General features: G+C 44.6%; 1 protein-coding gene across 4 annotated transcripts in view; it reads left to right on the top strand.

Annotated features, from left to right (window-relative positions):
* Nucleotides 1–26,411, top strand: part of SH3PXD2A (SH3 and PX domains 2A) — a 261,200-nt gene that overhangs the window by 162,709 nt on the left and 72,080 nt on the right. For 2 of the 4 annotated variants that reach the window (XM_086466554.1, XM_086466556.1), the window contains exons 6-7: nt 10,053–10,081; nt 25,295–25,342. In XM_086466554.1, coding sequence (XP_086322680.1) covers nt 10,053–10,081; nt 25,295–25,342 — 77 coding nt within the window. Of the gene's footprint in view, nt 1–10,023; nt 10,082–25,294; nt 25,343–26,411 lie in introns of those variants that run through there. The other 2 variants (XM_086466555.1, XM_086466557.1) reach the window with 2 other exon arrangements.

Consider the following 26,411-nt stretch of genomic DNA (forward strand, 5'->3'; position numbering starts at 1 on the left):
TGTCCCCTGGTGTGAAGAGACCTGCTCTAACATATTCCTGGTGCTGGTTGGATGCCACTGGCAGATCCTGTCAGTCCATCAAAACTTTTGGGTTGCTGTTCGGACCCCTGGCTTACTGCATGAACTTACTTAGTCATCATCTCTACATCCCTCATCTCTAAACTTGTGATGAAGTGACTCACTCCTATTGAATGCATGCTTGATTTTATTAGACAGTCATCAACATGTTTCATATGCACTCTATTACAGAATTGCATGTTTCTTTCCTTGAATATCTTATGGAATCAGCTTAGGTAAACAGCTTCGACAGGGGAAACTCAGTACACCTTACCAAAAAAAAATGTCCTATAGGCTGTCTCTTGTGAAGCGTTGGATGCAGCATATGGGAGAATTGGGAGTGATGAAGTACTTACTCAAATTGCTAGTTTCCGCTGCATTGAAGTCAGAGACACTGAAGGCACTGCAGCATTTATAACTGATTTCCTGAACAGTGTAGCAAATTGAGATGAGAGCCCTTTTCTTGTAATTCACATGTGCAACAGAAATCACTTAGCTAACATAAATCAGGGCTAAATTGCTTTTAAAGGCTCACAAAACATTTCTGAAAGAGACAGGATGAGGAAACCATTTTGCCACAGCAGAGTATGTCCCCATGATGAGTCCTATTAAAGGTTGATCAAAGAGCCTTATTGGCTTTTCATTAGAGCTTGGTTATGTATAGTTGAAATTCAGCGGTGTTTCCAACAGAGTAGGCACAGAAATATGCACAGAAGGTAAATTTAAGCAGGAATCTAGACCATCGAAGTATGTGATTAAAGACAATTTAATGTGCTGAGTAATGCAGCGTGATTTAGATGTAATATATCCTAATCCAGTCTGATCTTTTACAGGAGAATATATTATAAGACCACAATTAGGTGAGACCAGGGCCCCATCTGGCCTCCTGTCTCCAACAGTGGCTTACAGCCAATACAAGAAACAAAGCAAATACAGAGTGAGCTTCTCTTGTGTATCCTCTCTGCTTCTGGCAGTCAACAGTTATGGGACTTTTGGGTCAAAGCATCCAGAGCATGGAGTACAATAGCCACCATTTATCCTTGCTTCATGAATTTATCTCATCGCTTTTTGAACCCATGCCTAGTTTTGGTGATTACAATGTCTAACACCAGTGAGTACCGTGATTCAGCTGCGTTGCATGCAGAAGCTCTTCTCTTAGTTTGATTTAAACTGATGTGCTCCAACTATTCTTCCTGGTGCAGTAATTCAGTGGCAAAAGCCTTTTTGGACAAGCTTATGTCTGGACCTGGGGCTGAGGCCTGGGAATCTGTAACTTGCAAGTTTTCTCCTCTTTCTTCCCTCTCTCCTTTTCCAAGGACTCTCTGGGATGAGAGTTTTGGGGGTGACATTGTTGGTCTCCATGCATGCTCCAGCAGAGGTAGTGGCATCCTGCCTCCCATGAGCAGGCACAAGTAGGCGGGCAGTGGGCAATGTCTCCTTTTGGTGAGGTTATCTGCAGGAGGGCAGTGACACTGTGGGATGAAGGAGACAGTGGCTGTGCACCATACATGTATCTCTGGGCAAAATTAGTCTGAAACAGCGGAAGGAAGGGGTCCCTGGAGAGGGATAGCAAAGGGACTGCCTTTTCTTATAATCACCATTCAGGCTCCAGTTTAGAAACCCAGATCAACCATGTGGTTGCCAATCAGAGGTTGGACCCAAATCTCCTATGGAGACTAGAATTTGAGGGGCCCACCCTCAAATCAGGAAGGGCTCAAAAAAGATGAAGTAAAGATTCAAAGCCTATGCTTCCTTCTTAAGCTCTTAACCAGATTCGTATGATATATATGCTAGCTCATTAGCCTGACTAGTTTATAAGGTACATTTGAATTCACGATTCTGATATTCAGTACTTAATTTGTAACTATGATTAGATGCATCTTTCAAACATATATTTGCGTGTAGATGTGTGTAATAAAATCCCAAAGTGAAGAGCACAACTGGAAAAGCTGCACATGAGAATGATTAATTTTTATTACCTTGTTTTTATCACTCAGCATTTATGCTATAAATGCTATAATAAAGTGACACATGCTTGGTCATTGTAAGACAGAGATAAATTTGGCCTCCCCACAAGGGACAAGCAAGGTCAGTTTAGAGGAGGTGAAGAGCACCTCCACCCAGAGGTCTTGCTAAGGTACATACGTATAAATAAATGTCCTGTGGAGAAATTTGCCATCTGAAGGATAAACAGGGTAAAATAAAAACAGATGAGGATGTGACTCTTAGGCAAGATCTTGTTTTTATACTTCTTTCCAGGAAAAAGCTTGCTATAAACATTCATGTTGTCTTTTTCAAGGCTGCTGAAGGCTTGCAGTAGAGGATCACATGGCGTTAGCTCATCCCCCAGTGTCCTGCAGCTTCTAGGTGGTGCCGAGCCATCTCTCCCTGGTGCCGGAGAGGCTGGGCTTTGCTGTCAGATCGCCCTGCCCCGTATCTCACAGCCTGGTGAAACGCTGAATGTGCAATTCCAAAGCCCTGTCTTCCTCCAGGAGGATAATTTCATCATAAAAAAATATAATTGAGAAAAATTGAAGAGGCTAATTCTGCGTTTCTTCAGCCTGAGCCAAATACTGAAGTTGCACTCTGGAGCCAAGCAATCAGCTTCACCGCTGAGGAATCTTGGGAGAGAAATCTGTGACATTCCCCAATCATTTAGGGAAGGCACGGGATGCTTCCAACCCATCTCTCGTCCTTCTACACCCTTTCTACGCCAAAAAAATAAATGGTGACAGCTGACCCCCAAACACTGTGGGTATGCATGTGGCTGAGATGGTCCATGGGGATGTTATTTATCTTGGAGCTGTCTGCATCCCCTGCACCTTGGAGCTGGTGGCAGAGTTCAGGCTCCCCTGTGCTGAGCTAATCTCCAGGGTCATCTGAGTGCAGAGCAGAGGACACTAGTTTTCCTTGTCCTGCACCTCCCCTTCATGATACAAGTCCATGGATTCAGGTGCAGGGAGCAGTGCTGGAGAGGAGGCAGTGTCTGTCTCCATCCAACCTTGGCTTTCTGTGCAAGTTAAGGTTGCTGGTATGGGGAAGATCTCTTCTGCGCTTACAGATGAGTTTCCAATGTTGTGTTTGGTGTTTCTCAGGGAGGACTTCGGTTGACTTTTATTTTGTCGGGTTCAAGGGAGCTGTCAGAAGTCAGCACTAAATCAGGGCCACCATTGTTGTATGATGCCGAGAAAATCACTGCAGCCTAACCAGAAGTGTATAGTCTATAAAGCTGTGCTGTTTGCTCAATGCCAGCATTACAACCACACTATGAAGACAAAAGAAAGGTGGCAGGAAGGCAAAATTCTCTCTTTTGTGTTGTCTCTATTCTCTTAAGGAGCTGTTTGCACAACAGTGTCTTACCCTTCTTGGCAGCAAGCACAGGCTGCTTCCAGCCAGCAAGAAATGCCTGGGTTTGAAGTCAGGTTGCCGGATTTTCTTCTTGCCCCTCAAGTCCCTTTTGCTTGCGGCAAGGAATTCTGGAGTCTCGGGACTGCCACAATGGGGCCCTTTCTGACAGGGCTGCAAAGCTCAACCTCTGCTCAGAAAGGACAGATTCATGTTCAAGAGGGTTCCACAATGCAACGATTTATATCAGGAAATTAGCAGAATATTTTCTATTAAAAAAAAAAAAAAAAAAAAAAAAGAATGAAAAAAGCCTTCATCTGTTTATTTGGCTTGGGGAAGAGATCAGCTGTGCTTTTATGATTCCAGAGAATGGATTGCTGGAAGGGGAAAACATATAGCTGTATGCATCCATGTGTTTGAGTTTATGTTCCTGATGCATAACGTATAGAGTTAATTTTGCTTCATTACATGTCATATGGGTATCGGAGCTCAATGGGAATGGAGATGCCTTCATGCACATGGTTAAACTTTTGCACTTTGAGTACCATGAATGCAAATTTTAACCCTGCACTCTCCATATAGCCACTGTGTGTTTGCATAGTATTAGGGTATTCCTCCAGCCGTAGGCCTTGGTGACAGGCAGGAACCTAGTGACAGTTCTTGGTCATTCTTGATTTTCTGCCTTGTCTCAAGTAGAAAATGTCTGTATGGCTGTTGAGGAAAATTAGTTAGGAGAGTTTCAAGGTGCAAATATATTCCCAAGGCTCAGGTTTCTGTACGTGTAAAGAACAGTAGCAAAGTGGCTTTGTATTGGTTTACTTTAAAAGCACTGTCACAGAATCTGATAGTAGCACTAAGAAAAATAGTTTGTGAAAAAGTGGTGTTTGTTACTGACTGCAGACTGTATGAGTGTTGGGAGGGAGAGGGTGGACTTTCTTGTTAAAACATTTCTGTGCTTTTAATCTGCCTGGCAAATCATTGGTGATTAAATGATAATCCGAGTTGTTTGTTTGAAATGTCATACATCACCACAGCCTGCCCACACCACTAGAGACTTACAGGAATTAAGGATCATGGGAACATAAACTCTTGCGATGTATTTAAACATGAATTAGCAAAAGCCAACAAATATGGAACAATTTTAAATTAAGCATTAAAATACTCTAGAGGATACAGACTAACCTCCGTTACTCAGGGTTTGTCACTGTCTCATCTCCTTTGGACAGCAAACACTGAGAAACAGACAGAAAGATGATTTACTCTCCCTTTAGCTTCTGTCTTGTCTGATGAAATGTCTGCTCTGCAGCTCCCCCGGCCATGCTCCTCCATGGGTCTGACAGCTCCTCATGCTTTGCAGACACTCTTTTCTCTCACAGTTAAAACTCACGGTTGTCTGAAATCTTTGCTAAATGAGTTGAAGCTGAGCCTTGCTTTACTGACAGGCAGAGATCCTCGGCTAAAAGGTGGTGTGTCTGAGAAGGGAGGAATCCCACAGAGTGAGCTTGCTGGGACCGTGGTCCTGTGGCAAAGGGAAGAAGCTTTAGAAAGAGCCTTTGCATTGTGGGTACCGCAGGGCTGAGGTTCCCTGACTGAATACATCACCTCCAAGGGGGAGCTGTGCAGGAGCCCGAGTTGCAGCCTTGAAGCCCCTCTGTTGATGCAGTGTTGCTCTGCAAGCTCTCCTGGTTCCTGTAGGAGGCTTCTGCTGACTTGCCAGATCTCCATGGAAGAGGCAGGAGAAACCCTCTGGGATAGATGCAAATCAAACTGAATTAGAAGTATGGCTAAAGAGAGAGGCACAGTCCATTGGAGATGCATCTAGTCACCTCCAGTCTTCTCCTCCGCTTGGAACATTTCTTAGGCTTTATTGAACAAATGTCAGGATAGTCCTAATTTGTTAAACAACTTTCCAATTGTGCCACTGCTTGTTTGTGTATATGTGTATATATTTAGATGAAAACGCACACACACATCAATGTTTACTAACTCTCACTCTGAATACAGCAGCGAAGTCAGTCCCTAAAGAAAGGAAAAACTTTTCCATAACATTGTTAATATAACCTTCATAATTAAATCAGATTGTAAGTGACATATAAATTCAATGACATAAGATATTTTTATCTTTCACAAGTTTCCAGAATGACTGGATAGCTTAATGTGGTAGCAAGGCAATCAGCTCTACAGCAATGCTCATGGTCTTCCTTTCGCATTCATTGCTAGATTTTGAATGAGTAATGTTATCCTGGTGTAGTGCTGATGAGAAAGGAGATCCAGCCTCCCTCACCTTTATCATTAAAGAAGAGTGTGCCCAGCTTGTGTGACATGCCTGGCACCAGAGATGTTTTAGTATGTTAGCAGCAGGAAATACTTTCCTTGCCTGTAATGAGGTTCAGTGTCAGCTAAAGGTGGTGCCCCGCAGGAAGGCTTTAGACAAAATTGCTATATTCTAATATGAAAAAGGCTAGAAATACGCTGGTTTTGTGAAAGGCGTTTGTTCAGTATGGAGTGTTCCTGGCTGATCAAGAAGGGACCTGCCAGAGCTATTTTTAGTTCCACCCGCTGTTTTCCAGCTATGGCTGGAAGGAAAATTAGGATGGTGGTGTCTGTTCTCATACAGAAATGGAATAAGAATGGAAATATGTGTGTGTATATAAAGATAAAAAGAGCAAAAGCTGAAGAGAAAGTGAGGTTCTCTGTGTAGCTACAGATGTGACATTCATTGTACCCTTCCTTGGAAGGGATTTTCTTCTGCAAGGCCAGATTTCTTGTCTGATATAAGGGCTAGCAGTGTGCCAGGTGCAGTCTGTATTGCATGAGAAGATCAGAGTTTCTACCTGGAAGTTTTTACAGTTAAGAGAAACCATTAAATAATTTCCTTTATTGTTTTGGAGACATAATCCAATACTTCAGCCTCACACTAATGCTGCTCTGAAAATAGAGAAGCTGAGAGGTATTCACCTTATAGATTGTCACTTGGGAGAGGGAAAAGACATCAGTGAATCACATGCAGAATAATAGGGCATAAAAACTAAACATGGAGTCAGGCAGGGCTCCTTGCTGCTGCTATTGCAAAGCAGCACAGGCTTTCTTCATTAGCAGAAGTATGTATACAAAGAGCAATTCACACAGCCAGAAAGAATATTTACTATACCTTCTTTGCTTTCTATTTCAGCAGTGATTTTTTTTTTCCCATCCTCACTGGGAGGAATAAGTTTTGGCTTTCAGAGTTTCACTGCGGAGATGAGGATTTTATTTCAAGCTCCATTTTATTTGATACTGCTTTGTCCTGATTTTATGAGTGAAATGTGGGTCTACAAAAAAGGGACAAGACAGGGAAACATGGGGTACATGGACTTCAGGAACTCCAAAATTAGAACCAAATAAAACTTGACTTTAAAACTTACAGAAAGGATAAATGAAAAGATGAAAACTTGCCCAATAGGTTGATTGTTGGCTATTTTTTTTTTTTTAGCGAACCTCATGAGTTGGGGGGGTGGTGATTCAAACAAATATTTTTTAATGATCATTTAATTTCTTCTGTAAGGATGATCTTGTGCTTAAGACTAGAAGTTAAGACCAGAAGTTGTAGGTTCAATTGCCTTCAACAGTTGAATACACTCTAGATCTTCTGATGATGCTAGTTACCCTCCTGATCGCAAAGGCACATCACTGAGAGCTCCTTGCTCCTTCGTCCTCTTGTAGCTGACCTTAAATTGCTCAGCTGTGCACTTTGCAGTGACAGTAAGGGGATTTTTCCCTCTTCAAACTAACCTAAAGGTTTGTTTTCACTATGCACAAGCCATGAGAGAAGCAATGATGGGGTTTGCTGGACCAGAGCTCCTGCACCACTTGAACACTTACTGTCTCTGTCGGCACCATGTTTGCTGTTGACCAGAAATGTGGCTTGCCGCATAATATTAAGGATGGTGCTGCGTGCTTGCATTGGTGATGTGATGTGAAACATGTCTGCCCAGTGCAGGGCTTGTGTGTGGAAACTTAAAAGGCAAGCACACTTCCATAAATGATGTGCTCTTGCTGTGGAAGAAATGCCAGCCAGATGAGGAACTGAACAGAAGAGAAGAAAAAGTGAAAAAGTTCTTTTTTGGAGTAGTATTTCTTGTCATCACATGATCTGCATTTAGAAAGAAAAAACGGTTTAAAAATTTTGCCTTTTTTTTAACCTCTACCTTCTTTAAATTGCATGGATGAGTCATGCTTTAGAATGAAAAGAACAAGCCTCTTTTAAAACCTTACTGCAGTCACTCACACAAGCCCTAAAACCAGCGAGAGATTGGGCTGAAAGCTATGGGAGAGCATGCAGGATGGAGGTTTGAATTCTGAGCCTTTTGTGGCGTTTGCTGCCGTTGCAGAGCGAGAGCCCAGCCAAATCATTGTCTACTGTATTTTTCAAATGTGGGTACCACCTTTGGCCGGATCTGGTGGGCAAAGACATTCAGCAACATCTTTAGCCATTTTTGGTTGCTTATTGAGCATATCAACCCATCAACACCCCATTTCTAATTGTGTACATTGGTGATTTTTTTCAAAGTGGCAAAAAGGAGTTGGGTTTTCTTTTGCAACTTCAGTCAGGCTGGTGGCTTTTTCGCCTCTGTCTAATACTGTTTGTCTTCACCCTTTTGTGCATGCTGTGTTCAGCTATGACCTCTCTTAAGATGCTTGTAGGGTGTCCCCAGCATGGCTGGCTGGCAGGAGATTGCCTTGGAAATGTGTGCTGAGGGCTTTGTGGCAAAGACTGGAAGGATGATTGTGTTTCTCTTCTAGGGATTGCGCATAGCTACACCGCCTTCCCGGAGTCCTCATGGGTGCTAACATTTGCAAGAGCTGGGTGCAGCCTTTTTGTGCAACACAGGGAGTTGGGGAGGTGGGGACACAACATGCTGCAGGGGGAAGTACCAGTTGAACCCAGCTCCAAGCTGTAGTACTGAGAAGGTCCAGGAGCTTTGCTGCAGAAAGCCAGGACAGGTGGAAGTGATTGAAATGATCATCAAGCATGTGTACAATGGAGATATTAGGTTAAAGCAAATTACATGTGTGGGTCTCAGCAGGGTTTCAACTTCTTGCCGTTTAGCACTGTCAGAAGAGAGGCAGTTCATGACAGGACCAAACACAGACTTTCACATGCCAGGAGAGCTGTATTGACAGCAACCACAAAGCTCCAGGCTGGTGTGGGAGCAGAGCTGGGGCAGAGGAATACATTTTGGGGATTATGTTCTGGCTAGCTCTGGGAGATCTCTGTTTCAAGCACCATATAGCAGGCATTATATTTGCATATGATATCACTTCTGTAGAAGAAGCAGCCTATTCATGAGCAGTAGCATCTTCACATCAAATACAACTGCAGATTGCTGAGAAAACAACCATTTAATTGAAGTAGAAATGACATTGGAAAATTCAAAGAGGGTGCAAAAAACTCCCAAGTAGTTATTACTCACTGGAAGCAAATCCTAGACATGTAAGGCATGGGATGCACGCAAAGTGCTGGGAGAAACAGAATTTATGGGTAGGCATCCCTCTGCCCTCAAGACACATGTCATTTCTTCAGATGATCCCCCAAACTCTCTTGAAATTAAACAAATAGTTTGGGATAGTTCTTCTCTGGTTCCTCTGGAGTATACAGCATGCTACAAGGGACAAACCCCCACTCCTGACAGCCTGGCCCCCAAAAATTTAGAGGTTGCTGCCAGCCCCTCCAGTGGAATTCCTGCAAACACAGCCTGCCTCTACAGTGGGTTCATCAGGTGATTTTCCTCAACATTAAAGCTGTGGGTGTGGCGTGTGCCCATGCTGTGGGTGCTGTGCCCGCACAGGGATGCTGTCTCTGCCTGAACTGTCGTTGCCCGGGCTCCTGCCTGTGCAGACCATTTCAGAGCTGGGAGGAAGCACAGCCATAGCGAAGTATTTCTCTCCTCAGTTCTGCTTATTCCGAATCAGTTCTCACAGGTCCCTTCTGTAATTTCTTCCCATTTCTGTAGCAGCTGTCTGAGCTTTCAGCTGTTCTGCTGCGAGCAAAGGTGCCACTGCCCTTTAAAACACTGTAGAAAAGCAAGGGTGCGTTCCCCACCCTGGAAGAAAGAAGAAAGGACAAAGTTTGGGGTTTGTTTTTTATTTTCCCTTGCAGAAGACAAGTGCTTGTCAGAGGTGACTAGGAGAGGTCTGGAGGTTATTCACAAATTAATTAGCCTCTGAAAGGAGAGGATTGCAAGCAATGCCAGATAAGCCTGTAGCAGCCGCACCCCTGCAGCAAACAGTTAAGATTCCCTTTCCTCTGCTGGGGAACGTCAGGGGTTAATTCAGTAGCTGTGCATTTAATAGCTCAATTTAAAGGGGAAAAAATTACACCCTTCTCCCCTGCCTTGCTGGTTGTGGATGGTTTGCTCTGTCTCGTTGATCACATGCTCCCGAGCCCCTGGTGCTGCAGAAGCCCCAGCTGCTGCTGCTGATGAGCCGGTGCTGCTCAGGATCGGTCCTGGCCCCTGCCTGTCCATGCCTTGCAGTCCTGACCTCCTCTTTAAAGGAGGGAGAGTGCAGGATGAGCCCTTGAGCATATGGGTGGAAATTTGGGAGGCACCCATTCTCTCACCATTGCTTCCAGCTCTAACCATGTCTATTTGTTGTTGTCTTTTTTTCAGGGACTATGGATCTTCAAAGAGAAAATCAGGTAAGATACCAGGTTTTCTATGTACTGCATGATTAGAGAGAGGACCTTCCCCGTCGTCTCCCCACCCCCCCCTCCCCCCCCTTGCCCTTTTTAAACCTTCCCTTTATCTTGTGTTGCATGAGATTGTGTAGCAGTTCAACTTTTTATTGCTGAAGCCTGCTAGAGACAGGCATCAGTTTCTTTCCTTTGCACTGGAGAGGAGGAGGAACCCACCTTATATAGTATTGTAGTTAAAATGACTGCTCTTCTCTGACTATATTCATATAGCTCCTTCTCCAGGAGAGGAGGATAATTATATTAAATATCTGTTGTGGGCTTTTTTTTTTTCCTTTTCTTTTTTCCCTTTCTTCCCTTAAGTCAGTCTTTACCTGCACAGTCAAAATGCAGCCTGAGAGTTGGGGTTGTTTTCTGGAGGGGAAGGGAATGCTTTTCTGTTCTGAATTTTTTTAATTTTTTTTTCCTCCTTTCCAAAAGGCTCTAGTGAGGCTTCTGATGCAAAATGTTCTCAGTGCTCATGTATGGGTTTGGGCTGCCTTAAAGGCTGTAGCTCAGTGTTTTGTTTTTACGATCCTGGATTCAAATGTCCTATAAAACCCTGATTTAAAACTATATAAATCTAATTTTTCCCCTCCCATTGTAGCTCTTTGTGATTTTTACAGATGTGTTTTCAATAGGGACATGCAATTGTGGGCCTCTGGGTTTGGCTGCTCTGAGCTGGATATGTCAGGGCTTTCTCATTTTTTCTCCCTTTTTTTTTTTTTCCTTTTTTTCACCAAGCAGCATTGAGCACCTGCAACTCTCATTGACTTTGTCTGGAGTCTTGGGTGCTCCAAATTGCATTCAAGGCATCCAAAGAGAGGCCTTTGAAACCAATACTAACTCCTGGAAAACTCTGGCTTGTGTGCAGGGGAGGGGAGGGGAGGATTTTTTTTTTCTTCTTGCTTTTTAAGATGATGAAGAAACTCTGCAATGGTTTAGTCTCTGGGAAGGAAGGGAAGATGAATGTAGCATACTGGACTCCAATGAATGTCACTGCCTAGAGTGATTTCTTGGTTAATTATGAGAGCTTTTAAGCTGAAGTCCTGTAATAAGCTAAGTGACACACTAATGCGAAGCTGTTGCTTGACCCTGACATCCTGTGCATCAAATGGCCGTTGCCTTTTCAGGCCAATACTTTGGGTACCCTTTGCCTGAATTTCCTTGAGGTGGGTTGTGGTAATGAAGAGGCAAGCGTGGTCCAAGGTGCTGGCCCAACATGATAAACCAGGGTGTGCTTCATCTTCCTAATCTCCTACAAAGCTTCTACCTGGGTTGTACTTCTAGGACCTCCTAAATGTAGCATTAAATGAAATGTTTGTTCACAGTGGCCCGTGAATTAAATTGGCAGCAGCATTTTCTCTAGAGGTGCTGACCGTAAAGGTCCAAGCGACTTCGCAGAAGGCAGAGCTGAGTGTGGGAGCTCCTGGCTCAGTGCCACATCCTGAGCTCTGGGGGCTTTCAGGCCACGTAAAGACCTTTGAAAAACATTGCTGAAGTCTCTGGGGCAACCTGATTTAGTGCTGACCTAGAACAGCATTAGGAAACCAGGAGAGCTTTGGGCTTAGTGCACCAGTTGTCGTGCACAGGAGTTGCAGTACTCTTGCAAGAGATGTGAGTAATTGCTTTGGGAGGGTGAGGAAACTGCTGCTTCTCCATTCCTGTGGCTCTGGGAGGAAGTTGGAGCTGATCTGCTGTGGCATTGGGGGAAGAGAATTTAAGTTGATTCAGTGTAGCTGAGATGCCATTTGTGGATGCTGCCCTGCTGGGCTCTCTGTTGGCCTCCTGCCCTGAGCATCCCAAGTGACGTGCTCATCCATTCCTGCAAGGGATGGATGCTCAGGTCTGGCGCTTTCCCTTGGCTGTCCCACCTCCATATGCTGCCAGGTCTCCTTTTGGAACTGTTTCCTCTTCTCTTCTTTTTGGTGCTCAGCTGCTTGTACAGCTAGGGCTTGGAAACAGTGCAGTTTAGGGATGCTCTTTCTCCACTTACCCTGTATGAAGAGGAATGCGAAGCGGCTCTCTGACCCGAGTGAGCTGCATAAAGGGACTCTGTTCTCGGCCATCTTCTTGCCTGATTTTAGAGTGGTGAAGGAATGCTTCCTTCTGTTCAGAGCTGGATATTATGGGAGTGTGCACACAACAAGCAAACGAATATGCCAATGAATTTGGTAGTTACAGCCTCTAACAAAGACCAGCTTTATGACACTTGAACAAGTGATGGGGTAAATAAGCAGAGATTTCCAGGGTGTGCTGTGAGAGTCTTCCAAGATAACTAATAGCTTTGAAATGTACTTTCCTTCATAGGTGCAGACGCTACTGTCTTTAAACAACAGACAGACACTCTTAAATCCAAGCACATCCCTACAAATCAGACCTGTGAACACATCTTCTGTCTTAACCAAAGATGTGCTTGGAGGAGGCTTTTGGGTGTGAGCATGGCTGTCCCACACTGTCCGGCAGGAATCCCGCAGCTGCTGTGGCTCAGGCATGTGCAGGCATGACACAAGTGTGGCCGATTGCAGAAGCATTTGGGGAATGCCTCTGACAGCCAACGTCACCTCTACCCTGACCTCTGCCTTGCCGGAGTGCACGTCTAGCCAGTCCTGTGCTCGTCCCTTAGAGCAGGGAGAAATTGGATAAGTTCAGAGTTTAATAGGAGTTATGGAAACATTTATTGCTGCAGCTGATACTGGTTGTAAACATTTGAGACCTTCTGAACCAAATGCAATAGCATGGCATGTCCTTAGCTAAACAGAAAGGAGTCTTGCACCGATCTAGGGCGTCTCTGCATGCCAACCCTGAGCCAGGCTTCCTCTTGCTATATAAACACACAGCCCTTTACTTGGATATGACCTAATTATAAATGCTTTAACCTGCAGTCAGCTCAGACCTGGAGCATCGCTGAAGCAACCAAGGCTCTGCGTAGGCATGGGCGTTTGCTGTGGCCTGAACTGCCACGTGTGCTGTTACCTTGGATTTGTGGGGCTTTACTTGATGTGCTGCAGGGCTGCCTCAGAAAGCTGCCTTCATATTTCCACGCAATTGAATTGTTGCTCTATGACCATCTGTCAGTGCCGAAGAGATCTCGGCACAACTGTAAGGAGCGGTTACTGTGGGCATATTCTGTATACTCACGACAAACAGTCTTGCCTAGGTCTCTCCAAAGACTCTCTGTAGCAAAAAGGAAAGGAATTACTTTTCAGACTCCAATTTGTCAATCACATTAACCAAGTGAACAGCAACTCATTTATCACTCAAAACAGGCATTACTGCTATGCAAGCATTCATTGTGTGGTTTTTCTCTCCTCAAATCAAAATAAGGGCAGAATTGCTGCAAGTCTAGTAATGGATATTTGCATGGTACATTACAAACCACAAATTAGGTTAATCCACTCTGCAAACCCTACCAGATACCATCTGTGCATGGCGAACTAATTAACCCTTTGAGACATCTGCTAATCCTGATGTGGCTTGTAAAACCAGTTGGAGTATGTTTCTTCCCAAAGATGTCTGTCTGTCCCTGCTGGCCCCATCCTTTGCTGGCTAGAGCAAGTTTCATACTCCTGGGTTATGTTGATTTGCCATCTTCCCTTGCTGAAAATCTTTCTTGACTGGTTTCATGCCAAAGTTGTTGGATCCCCAGTCATGAAACTGAAGCAAGCATCTGGGACCTGATGTTTGGTTGCAATAGGAAGTTGATGTGGGCTCCATAGCTTTTCTACACTGTCAGTGCTCCTCAATTACTGAGAGGGTTCTCTTTGCTAATGGTGGGGTCAGATTTGGCGGAAGAGATGCTGCTTCACCTTTGCTTTCAGAGTGAAGGCGTGAATCTCTGCCACCTGCCTTGTAGGCAGCCAAGCCCTTGTGCTTACCGTTTTTAGTGTGCACTAGCAGCAGCACTGCTGGCCGCCCCCTTCTGAAATCAGAACAAAAAATCTCTCTGCCTGCTAACTCCCACTTCTCTGACGGCTGTGCTTGCAGCTGGGAGCACAGCTGGCTTCAAACTGCTGCTCAGGGGCTTTTTCTGGCACCTTGTTGCTATGCAGTAGGATGATCCTCCAAGTGAGGGGGAATAAACTTAAAAAAAAAAAAAAGTCTCCATCAGTACTGCAGTGTCTCCTTTCTTTAGTTGATCAGATCCTGCCTGCATCAAGCTGGCTGTACTTTGGCTGAGTCTGCCAGCTGAAGTCTATTTAAATCGCCTCTGTAATTGAGCACTTAGAATATTAACTTAACCATTTGGTCCAAGCCAGCGTTGCCTCAGTGAGGATGCTGATGAGGCTTGGCTTCCTCAGCAGAGAGATCTATCCTTCTGCTTGGTTCACATGTCCAATTTTTGTACTAGCAGAATATGGCAGCACCCAGACAACAATCTCTGCTTCTTTTCCCTCCTGTAATCTAAAACTAGGAGTATGTATCCACTGGCAAGCAAATAAAAACTTCAGAGTGCATTGGAAGCTACTTCTCAAACTTTTTATAGAAACATCTGTAATGCTCTGTTTTCCCTCAACAGGGAAATTGAGTTGAGAGACTTGCAGCAATGACAGAAGTGGGACCTCCAAGTGAGAAACAAGCAGATCATTGTAACAACACTGAGGGCCCTCATGGCTGATCACTTTGAGATTGCTGCCTTGGACTTACGGGTGGAGCTGACAGCAGGAGTTGTTTCTTTAACCTAATTCTTCATTACTAGGGAAATCCTCTTCCTCGCTCTTGCATGCTGAGGTTGCGTGCTCTGTCAGCTTCAGGGAGATGCCTTAATTGCTGGGTTTTTTTGACTTATCAGGGATAGCTTTTTCTGCTCCCTCTGTAGTTATGAAGGGAAATGGCTTAATTTTTGGCTTGTTCTGTCTTTACAGCTGATCTATGCTCATCACTTCAGAGCTTAACCTTTCTGGTCCTGTCACGCTGCATGCGTCTGGCCTGCACTTACAGCTCCATGGCATGTCTCACTTTTTTTTTTTTTAATAAATGAGCTTTATTTTCTTAACTTCAGTTCGAACTGCCTTCTTTGAGGCGATATGGAGAAAATGAATGGTGTGTGTGCTAGCCCTTCTGTGCTTAATCATTCAACAGGGCCACAAATGTGTGAGCTGGACCAGCAAGGTTGCATGGCTGGAGCTGTCTCTACCTGTTGCAGGACTGAGGTGTTGACCCTGGGGACAAAGCTTTGTTGGTGCAACTGTGTGTGGGGCTGTCTGCTGGCTTCATAGCTCTGCAGCAGCTGTTTAGCTACATGTGGGTACAGGGAGAGGAGGGAACATACAGCCTCCAGCCCTAGCAGATATTTTATGATATTTGCAGGGGATGACTGCAATGAAGGGAGAAGGAAGGACCTCTCTCCACGAGGGGCATGGTGCTGCCTTTGCTTTGCCTTAAGGTTGTTGCAGTATTCATGGGATGTGATCGCCCTTTTAATATTAGAAGAGCTGTGAATGCAACTGCAAGCATGCTGTAGGCATGCCTTAACTTACTCAGTTGACTGTCAAATCTGTCTCAGTTTTCCCCTCTCAGCCAGAGGAAGCCTGAACTTTTTAAATGGGTTCTCAAAGGGGCCAGATCTAAAAGTGTGTTACTAAAGATGCTGAAAAATCCAATTAACTAACATGGTGAATCCCAGCATGAGGCAACGCCTCTTCTGTCACGGTGGTGACTGCAGCAGATGTCTTGGGGCTACCTGCATTGAATGTGTGAGTAATGAAGCAGATAGTTGGTTATTGCTTAATGAATCTGAGCCCAGGTGATAGCAGCAAAACTAGAATGTGTTTTTAACTCAAATGTTAGTTTGAGTCATTCTTCTGTCGTGGTGTTTGTCTCTGAAGTCTGTCTTTCCCCGTACTCCATCCAAAAGGAAAGCTTTAGCTTGGAAGGTTAATCTTTCTTTTCTTTTTAAGGTGGTGAATGGGGATCTAAGTTTGTCCAAGCCCATGGCAAGGTCCCAGGAACATCTTAAACCACGTAGCTTGGGCTTGGTGTCTTAATCCTTGTAAGAAATCTGTGGTATGACACGATCCCCGCAGACTGAGGCATGTGCTCTTGTTTGTGTCCTGATGAATCACATGTGCGTGCTGTGTTCCTTGCATTGTTTTCTACAATTAGTGCAGAAACAGCAATTGTGAACTGGCTCCTTGGTGCCATTTGGCCTGTTGATGAGGATGGCTGGACGAGGTAGTTTTCCAGCCACTATATTGCAACTTCACAAGCATGTACTGACAGGGTTGCTCTTGATCAGAAATCAGGATCTGTTCCCCCATCATACTATTAACCTTCTTGGCTGTATGTACTAATTACTGCATGGAATTTAAAAACAGCAGATTCTGGCAGAACATTTTGGTTCTCACACAGCTTTTTTTCTTTTTCTTTTTTTTTTTTCTTTTTTAAGCAGGAGGATAAAGGATTTAGTAATAAAAGAAGGCTAGAGTAGGCAGAAGCATAGCAACCGAGGACCAAACAAACCTTACCATATAATTACTGGGGATGTACATCTTGGGTCTGGTTCTGGAAGGAGTTAGTAGTTAATGATCTCAATGTGCATCCTCAGTTCAGTCCTTGATGACGGAGCTTCCTCTTTTCATGACGGAGAATTATTCTCCCTCAACTAGTGAATTTGCTAAACTCTAACTTCTGTTCAGTTTATTGGCTTTTGCCTGATGCAGTAATTCCCAAACCAGCTCATTTTCTTTCCTGATATTTTTTTTAACAAGCCTGTAAGTTTGTGGTTTTTTTTTTTTAACAAGTTCTTCATATAATTGAATGAACATCCACTCTGTTTTTTCCAAAGCAGTGCTATTGCTCTGTGCTTAGTTGCACTAGTGCAGAGTGGGATTTGAGAAAGAGCTTCAGCTAAGTCAGGCAGACTCCATCTCCTTGCAGCTTCTTTGTGTGTGTGACCCAATTCTGCATCTTCAGACAAGATGTGACTCTGTCCACTCCAATCACACACTTTAAATCCATCCTGTGGTATTCTGGCAGGAGGAAACTGATCTCCCACTTCTTGTACACCACATTTTTAAAGTCACTGTTTAAACTGAAATGCTTTGGACTTCTGCCTGAGGCTACTGAAGAGAAGAGCAGATAGGAGACTGTATTCTGCACTGCAATTTTCTGCTGACAAGACATGTGGCCCGTTAGATGTATAGGATCCCTGTCTTCTTCTGGGTGGCCCATATGCTGGGGTGGGAGGAAGACAGGATAAGAGAGGAAGAGTTGTTTGTGTGTTGTGTGGGTTTTTTGTTTTGCTCCTTGGCTTTTAAACTAAAGTGTGGGGACAGGGTACAGGATTAGGAAAAGGAATGTGTTTGTACTCATTGTCATTCCCAGTTCAATGTCGATGCTGCACAGAGCCCCACGTTGGGGTGAGAGGGCAGGGAGGCTGGGTAGGCAGGGAAGGACTGCAAGTATGAGGTGTGGCTCGAGCACAGCCACGGCAGAACAGCATGCACCCTTGTGAATGCCTTGGAGAGCCTTCAGCTGAGCACCAAGAAAGCACTTGGTACCTTAGGAGGTGTAATGGCATTTCTCGTGATTTTAAGGAGTTCTCTGTTCTCCATCTGCTCCTGTTCTGCCTTCCTCCTCTGTCTGTTGGTGGCAGATGGTATTAACACTGGCTGCGTGGGTTTTTCCTCTTTTGCACAGAGAAGACTGTGGTATTGGATTTTGATTTTGGCGTGTTAGATAAGGCAGGTGAGAAATGTACTTGGGAGCTGAAGTAGAGGGTGATGATCCTCAGCCGTTGCAGAAATCTAAACGTGGCACAGACAGGTCTGGCTGGCTGAGAGGAGCAGACCTCTTACCTGGGTATTTTAGATAACTTAGTCTCAGGGTGGTGAGCAACTGAAACCTGAATCTCTCTTGTGAGAAGAAAACCTGGATGGCAGAGGGTGTGTCCTTAGGCTATTGAGGGCACTCACCCCTAAAATAGAGCTCTCTAAGTGCCTCCAGCTTTGTGCATGGTGTTATATCTGTCACATTCTGGCTGGCCTGTGTCCGGGCTGTGTGACAGGCAACATCCTCACCAGTCTGCTCTGGATGGAGTGGCTCACCTAACCAGAGATGGCTGGAAGGATTACTTACAAGGTGTTCAGCAGGAGTTACAACATAGGCATCAATTTGCCATCTCGAACTGCTGCCAGTTAAAACAGGCTGCCTGGACATGCCGATGCTGCAGTATGTTTTCTGTGCTTGGCAGTGTGACTCTTTACAGTTGTGATTTGACTCTTACTCTTTTCCTTTTTTTTTTTTTTTTTTTCTTTGAGTCATGCATGAATCCTAGTGTGCATACATACCTGTGACTTTCCAAGTGCAACGGCTGGGGCTTCTCCGCCCTCTTCCTTGGCAGTGTTGGAGGCTGGTTTTTTTCCTCAGAGGGGTGATGCTCTCAGTTTGTACAGCTGTAGATGTGGATTAGCATTCAGATATTCTAGGCACTTCCCAGCAAAACTGGGAACTGTTACAAAACTGTATGGGCAGGAGCTGTACCACAGTGATCATGTGCAAAGCAGTCCTTGCTTGCCATGTGGAAAGAGTTAACATGAGCTATGGCTGCCAGAACAAAAACTAAACAATCCTGGGTACTTCTGGGTCTATGAATGGGATTAGGATGGGCTTTTGCAGAAGTAAATCAAGAGTAGAAAATTGGGATTAAGTTTTCTTTATGTTCGTACTTCTAGAAAGGATGAAGGACTGTATGAGGCTGTGGAAGTGCAGCTGGTGAGCGTGTCACTGTGCAGTTTGAGCACACGATCCTCTCGCCCCTGCTGCGTTCTGACTTGGGAAAGGGCTCTCTGGTTGTGGATTTCTCCCCTGCAGGAGTGACTTATCCAGATGATGAATTTCTGAGGCACTCTCAAGTCACGTGAAAGCCAGATGTGAACATTTTCCAAGCAGTGTGTGTGGGTCCAGCATACGCCAGGCAGCTCTGCTTACGTGGCAAGTGGAAGTGGTCAGAGATTGGTCTGCAGCGTGGTGCCGGGGAGGCGAGAAGCCCTGGCAGCTCCTGGAGCAGCCACTTCTGGGGAGAGGAAGGTGCTCGCTGGGCTTGTCACTGTAGCTCAACACATCTGCCCCCACCCCCTGCGCAAATGCAGAACCTCTTCCCAAGTACAAACCCTCAACAGGCTGTTCATGATGGAGCTGAACTCAGTGAATAGGACTAAAATTAAAGGCCTTATTTAATGTGTGCTGCCAGTCCTCTTACTCTTGCACTTTAGCTGGATTTGCATGTTTGATAATCTACTAGTCAAATATTTTTTCAAGATGTAGCCCTTTAAGATACTGCCTCTTGAACAGATGGCATGGGTAGTAGAGGTGATTTCTGCTTCAAATATATAGAAAAGGAGGTAACTCTGCAGGGATGAGAGTTTTACTTTAAAACGCAGTCTCCCAGTGGGGGAAAAAAAGGAATATATCTCTGTATTCCTTCAAGGACTGTCTTAAAACACTTGCTTTAAACATGATGATCAGTATCCCACAGACATAAGATCAAGGAAAGCTTATAAGAGCAAGGAAACCTTTGGTGAGGGACAGGGGTGGCTGCTGTTTGCCCAGCAATTGCAGTAGCAAATAAATCTGTCATTGTGGTACATAGGAAGTGTAATGGCTGACCAGGCAGGCCCACCCTGGGTCAGGCACGGGGCACAAATGTTGTTTTTGTTTAGGTCCCTCTGGAGCCTGGAGGGAGAGGCATCAATGGTGCAGTTCAACCGGGTGCCCTGAGCAGCACTGCTTGAAATAGATCAAAACACTTGCAACCTTTCTGTGCCATCCTCCCTTTTCTCTGGCTATCTGTTGTTCTCTGCCTAACTGAATGAGTTAATTGTGTGAGCCAGGAATGTGTGAAAATAGTTCCAATTCAGATTAAGGCTCATCTGCATTTTTCCTCTTTCCAAGCTGTTTTACAGCCATATTGTAGAGCTACATGTAGATTGTATCAGAGTAATTCTCTGATAAAAGTACTTCCATTCCTGGGGGAGGTTAGCAACACCAAGTATTTCTCTCCCTCGCCCAGTCTAGTACTATTGTATCTTACTGCCTTCCTGTTTAATTAAAGTGTCAAGCCCCAGCTGAAGGGAAAGGGGCTAGAGAGAAATCTGGAGACAGGCTGACAAGGGATGGTCAATGGCTCTAGGGGATGCAGGGTTTGGAGATGGCTCACAAGGGTATGGGGAACACTGAGCATGGTGCTCTGTCTGCAGATGGGAGCAGAAACAAGCCCCACAGTTTTGGGGTTCCTCACGGAGCTTCCTGCTCTTGGTTATATGGATGGCCAGCCTCACCTTGTCAGGAGGAGGAGGTTGTTCCTAAGCTTGTCCGAAGAGGGCAGAAAGGAAGCAGTGTGGGAAGTAGTGGAGGCAAAAATCCCAGCAAGAAGCTGTGGAGGAACCAGAGGAGGGATTGACTAGACTGAGCCTGGCCCTCTAGGATTCCTTGTCTGCTCTGGGCAGTATGGTGTCCCACCTGAGCACCCAGGACAATGACATGGCACTTCATTTATACCAACTCCTTGGCAGGCTAGACCCCCAAAATCTAGACTGAAATAAAGGCTTCATTTCTGTGTTCTGTTCTGCCATATGTGATGAACATTACAGTGAACAAGGCTCGAGGCCACTTTTAAGGAACGGCCTGGTCAGCCCACTTCTTGCTGACTTATCAGATACCACTGTTGGGATAAGAACACCCCCATTCTTCTCTTAATGCCTTTTATTTGAAAAGTGATGAGTAGAAGCAGCATTTAGTTCCCCCAGCTCCAGTCTGAGGAATCACTGCCAGTTACTGGACCACCAGTGAAGTTCTCTAAAGTGGAGTGGAACACTGATCGTTGACTTCCCAGGAAGCCAGTAGTTTCAGTTTACTCTAAGATTGTACTGCTTAGCCTCTCTTCACCCTTCCAATTAAGACAGAAAGGGTGTATGTCTGGGAAATGAATCTGCAAAATGCTCAGCTGCACTTACCGCTGTGGTCCTTAAGTAACTGAGCCAGTAGTACCTCATCGTGGAGAGGACTAATGACCTACAGAATTTATCACTGTTGGATAGGGGCAGTCTTTCAGATGTTAGCATCTCTTCAGCATGGCCACTTGTTCTTATAATCCTTTTCTCAGTATTTTAAGGTGCACCTTAACAGCTGCAGGGAGAGTTCAGTATTTCCAGGTGATTTTTAAGGTAGGGCTTCATGAGAACAGAAGAGTTTTATTAATTACATGGGCCAGGGACTGTTATCTCCTATGGAAGGAAACTTCCTTAGAACAGGTCGTGCCTGTATAATTAAACTGGTTTTACCCTCTGAAGTCATGTCCAGATCACTTGCTTGCACTTGTCTTTCGCCCATGCTAACTTCTTAGCTATACACAGAAATTATCTGGGGCAAGGGCTGCATGGCCAGAACTACAACCACGCTGAGACTCACGACCAATATAATCCAATTCTCCAGAATTACTGCAGGAATATTGTTAGGCAGTATGTAGCTTAACAGGCTAGACAACTATACAGACACTAGTTCAAAAAAGTTTGTTATAAAGGTCTCTGATAGCCCCAGCTATATGCAACCTGTGAATCTTAGGAGGGTGTTCCTTCTGGCCTTTACAGCAGTATTAAATAATGGATGCTGAGCTCAACATTGAACTGAACATTTTAATCAGTGTTACTGACAAAAAGAAACCTGCATCAGTAGCTGCTGCTAAAATGCCTGTGGAGGAGGAGTTTCTCTGCACCTGCTGGACCAGGGACCCAGCTGGATGTGCATACTGATGTGAATCGTGAATGTGGCATCTCCTGAATTTCAGTAGCGTTGAGCTTGAGTATTCAACACAAGACTGACTAGCTTTTGTAGGTTTTCCTTGAGGCTCACTCTGCTCTAACTGCACACAAGACAAATAGTCTGCTGCCAAAATGAGATGAGTGGGGCTGTATCATGAGTATAAAGCATTTGTCCCCAGCAGTCTGGCGGCTGTTCTCTTGTCAGTGGTGGGAGGAGCAGCAAACAAACTAGTTTCACTGGCAGTGGAAGAGTTTCTGGTGAAATCTAAAATGGTCCATTTCATGTGTTTTGTGCAAAGCAACCAGCTTAATTACATCTTTAAAGCCTTTGCCCCCTTGACTTCTTCCTTTCCTTCCCCACCTGAGGGAGCCCAGATGAACCCATCTGAGGGTTGCCCACCTTTGTGGTGGCAGCTCGGATGGGATGGGGGTTCAGCAGCCGCTTCCAGCAACACGCCTACTCCGCTGCTATTTCTGTGCAGTATGGCTCTGACCAGGAGCCTCCTCCGTGCTTTTCACAACCGCCTCAGCCCCGTGGCTTAGCTGTAATTTATAGACTCGTGTTTCTTTTGAGCTTTTAAAAATAATTCCGATCGGAGGGGTTTGTTCTGGTTCCAGCTGAAGCCAGCAGCAAGGGCTGTGGGGGTTGGTGTTAGGAGTAGAATCAGGATGCCGTTGCCTTAGGAGTGGCTCGCTTTGAGCAGGCAACTTTAATTTCCCTTCCAAATACTGAGATTTCCCCCCAACAATTCGGAGTCATCTGAGACCAGCCGGCGCTCGGCGGTGCAGCGACAGGGGAGAGGAGAGGCAGGAAGCGAGGGTTTGTTCGTTTACCATTACCAATCCCATTGGAAACCGGCTCCAAGCCCCATGCAGAATTCCAGTAAAACTCTGTCCTAAAGGGGAAACCCGGGGCCATTCAAAGCTTGTGTTTTGTTGGCTCGGGCACAGCGTGCTTCTGGGGCCTTTGACCTCCTCCCCGTACCCTGGCTCCCTCCGCGGCTCTTCCTTTGAGCTCTCTGTGAAGTGGAATCCATCACTAATGTCTGATATTTTTATTATTTGTAGGGGGAACTCTTAGAAGCTGGTAGCAATTAGAGCTTAAACGTCTTGGAATAAAAAAAAATAAAATCCCCAAGAAGGAAGTTTAATGCTAAGCAGATGTGCAGGAGCAGCTGAAATATGCTAGCTGTCTTCTGCTTCAGAAGCAACCTCATCCACATCTAGCTGCTGTCAGGCTGGGGCAGCTGAGGAGTGCTGCTGCTTTTATGCTGCTTCTTGGGCCTGAGAGCCCACGTTGGGGACCTGTGGGATTGTTTACCAGTTAATACTTAGATTACCCTTTTATTCTGGCTTAGACGAATGGTTTTGACAAGGATAAAAAAATACTTTGTTGAAAAAGAAATTTAAAAAAAAAATATAGTAGCAAACAGAATTGGGTTTTATGGTGAATTTGGTTCCTTGACATATCAAATGGGGTGTCTGCAGATACAGCTACTGCAGATCTAGATTTAAACTCCCTCTTTTCCTGGGCAGACAGATTCAGGGTGGCCCTACACTTGTGTCAAGTGCAGCTTATTCCCTCTGTCTTTAGCTGTTGGCTGTTCTCAGCCTTTTGCTGCCAGCTTGGATTGGGGCAGTTTGAAATCTTCCCAGTTGTTCCTGCAGTAGATCTTCTGCTTTAATTATCGCTGCCATATTCAGGTTCTTCTGTCTGGAAAAAGATCTGACAGCTGACTGAAGTTCGTGATCCTGCTCATGAAAGCAGTGGAAGTCTAGTCAAAAGCTAATAGACAAGTTGCTGACAACAACTCCTTCACACCCTTTCTTGTGCGTGCCCTGAGTCTGTAATAGAAACATGCTGTAGATTCCCTCCATAAGCTACAGCACAAGTTACTCTGCCAGATGATTTCCTGTTGTACTCTACAAATGCAAAGCCTTTTTCTTGTTTTCTTAAATGGTAATACAAAGTAAATTATTGTAACTTACCGTGGTTTATTTTGTGCTGTGTTGTGACAGTGCAGTGCATGGGTTTGAGAGTTAGATGGTTGTAAGACTTCAGGGTTTTCTCCAGACTGCCACTATTGAGAACTTACTGAAAAGTATGCAAAACACCAAATCTGTCTGAATTCCAGTTTTGCTCTAATACAATGAAAATTGTGTGCCTGATTTAAAGAAAGGATTTCAAAACCTCACTGGTCCCTTAGCACCGAGGAAGCGCAGCAATGTGTTTTTTGGACCTCTGGTTTCCAGTAGAAAGGATTGAAAGCTGTTTCTTTATGCTTTGTATTGTGCTAGCAACTTCTTAGTTACATACATGCTAGGAATCTATTACTGGTTTTTGGCTGTCTTGATGACACTCTGCAGGTCGAAAGACAATAACAAGTCAAACAGACAAGGCCACCGGTATAGCTTGTCTCTCTCTCCAAGTGATTGAAGAGTGATCTTCTCTGCTATTAAATTGATGGGTCCAGAAATGGGTTCCCCATTGCAAATGAGTTTTTAAAATTGCATTTTGGAATTGTTTGTCAGAATTTAGGAGATTCTTAGCCTATCATATAAACACCTCTCTCTATTTCTTCTCTCAGGCAATATGAGAGTAACAACTGTCCTTATCTTCCTCATCCCACAGAAGGGGAATGTTTGCTGGTTCTTATTTTGAAATGGGGGCAAACCTACTAACTCTTAACATGCTTCCAGTGTATTCAAACAAAAAAAACCCACCACTTAACATTTCAAGATTATTCCCAGAATCCCAAGCCAAGTATTTACACCTCATTTCATGGAGGGGGAGGGAAATCTTTTGACCTTGTTGGTAGCAACTCTGTTAGCTTTCTCCTTAACCGGGTTTCTGCCTTATGTTCATTGGCTAAAAAAGGATATTTCTAGTTATACTTTGAATGTACCTTTATTGGAGCTTTGTACTCTTTTCCATGGAGTATTACTTGTCTATTGTTATTTTCGTTAATGCTATTCCAGGGTAACAAAACGCAAATTCTTGGAGAAACATGCATGTATTTGCTAAGCTCAGTCTCTGCGAGTTGCCTGTTGGTCTTTTGGGGATCATTAACAGCTGCAAAGCTAAATACTTTTGCAGGTCTGAGGCTTAGTAAGTCAAACTGTCTCTTGATAGTCATTCCCTGTCCTACTGGGAATAAGCTCAGAGCGTATCTTATTCCGAGATCTCAAAATCGGATCACTATAGATCAGTTTCATAAGTTTTCAAGTCCCCTAAAACATAAAAATTAACTGGGTAGTTCTTGTGACTTGACCTTTAACTGGCTCCCCGTCGTGCCAACACCACTCTTAAGAAAAACTTGACGTTTCTTTCAAAGCTGTCTTGACTATGTTTCAAACTTTTGTTTTCTTGTTTCTCTAATTACTTTCTCTTTCCATGGCTGCCCTCTTCTTGGATTTCAAGTTTGGATGTCCAGTTTGTCTGAGACTCCAAAAAAGAGTGTCGCTCCAGGTAAATTCTTGTGTCTTGGTGTTCTGCATGCTACTAAAAAGAGAAATCTGTAGTTAAAACTGTGTGTGGTTTTGGAGTTGTCTTGAATGTGAGTCTCTGACATTGGATATCCAGGATCTGTTGTCTACTTGTGTTTTGGTTTTTCATGATGCACGATTTCTGATAAGGAAGAGCTTTGCTTTTCTGACTGCTGCCTCACCCCGATGTTGCTGCTAGCAGTGGATAGTAGTTTACCATGGTGTATATTCCTTGCCAAACTCAGCCACAGTCCAAAGCAGCTTCCCCTCTCGTGGTGGGCTGACCCTGGCCACAGCAAAGTACCTGCACGGCTGTGCTCTCGCTATCCCATGTGGGATGGAGAAGAGGAGGAGCAAAAGTCAGAAATCTTGTGGGTCAAGATAAAGGAGAGAAACAGGACTATGTGCTCCTTGTTCTTCAGAAATGCTCTTTCGTTTTTTCACGGTAATTAGAAAGGGGTTTATATGGAAAACATAGGACTCTGACTAAGATGCAAAATTTTTGTGGGAGCATCGGTCTCCTTGTTAAAAGGAGTTGGGAAAGAGGAGAGAGCAGGGAGACAACTTCTAGGTGATGTTTCAAGGTCTAGGGAGAAGTAGTCCAATACAACTCAAAAACTAAGCTTTGTAGTATAAGGAATCAGGACTTCTTCTGACTAACCAGGTGATTTCTTCTGCAAACATTTGTCACCTGATGTGGAATACCAGAGAAGATGTCTTTTCTTTCAGGCTTAGGAAAAATGACCACGAGCCATAGATCCTGTGTCTGTACAGGATGCTGGCCTGGTCACCTGGGCAGCTAAGGCCACACGTAGGTCTCAAGGCAAGGAAAGATGGAAACACTCCTGCTGCTTTCCATACCTGATTTGGTAGATATTGAAGTTCATACCCTGTTCAAAGTATGTGAACAAAATCCCACCATTGTCAATGGATGAGTGCTTGCTTGTCTGAGGTTTTTGGTAAGCAAAACTGCTGTGATTTCAGAAATGCTGTCCTTGACAGAAGTTGAATATATCCCTAGCAGGGGCTTCTGCCCAATCTTAGCAAAGTAG

This window comes from Leptosomus discolor, chromosome 6, assembly GCF_034619465.1.
Source record: "Leptosomus discolor isolate bLepDis1 chromosome 6, bLepDis1.hap2, whole genome shotgun sequence".
In the NCBI taxonomy this organism is placed as follows: Eukaryota; Metazoa; Chordata; class Aves; order Leptosomiformes; family Leptosomidae; genus Leptosomus; species Leptosomus discolor.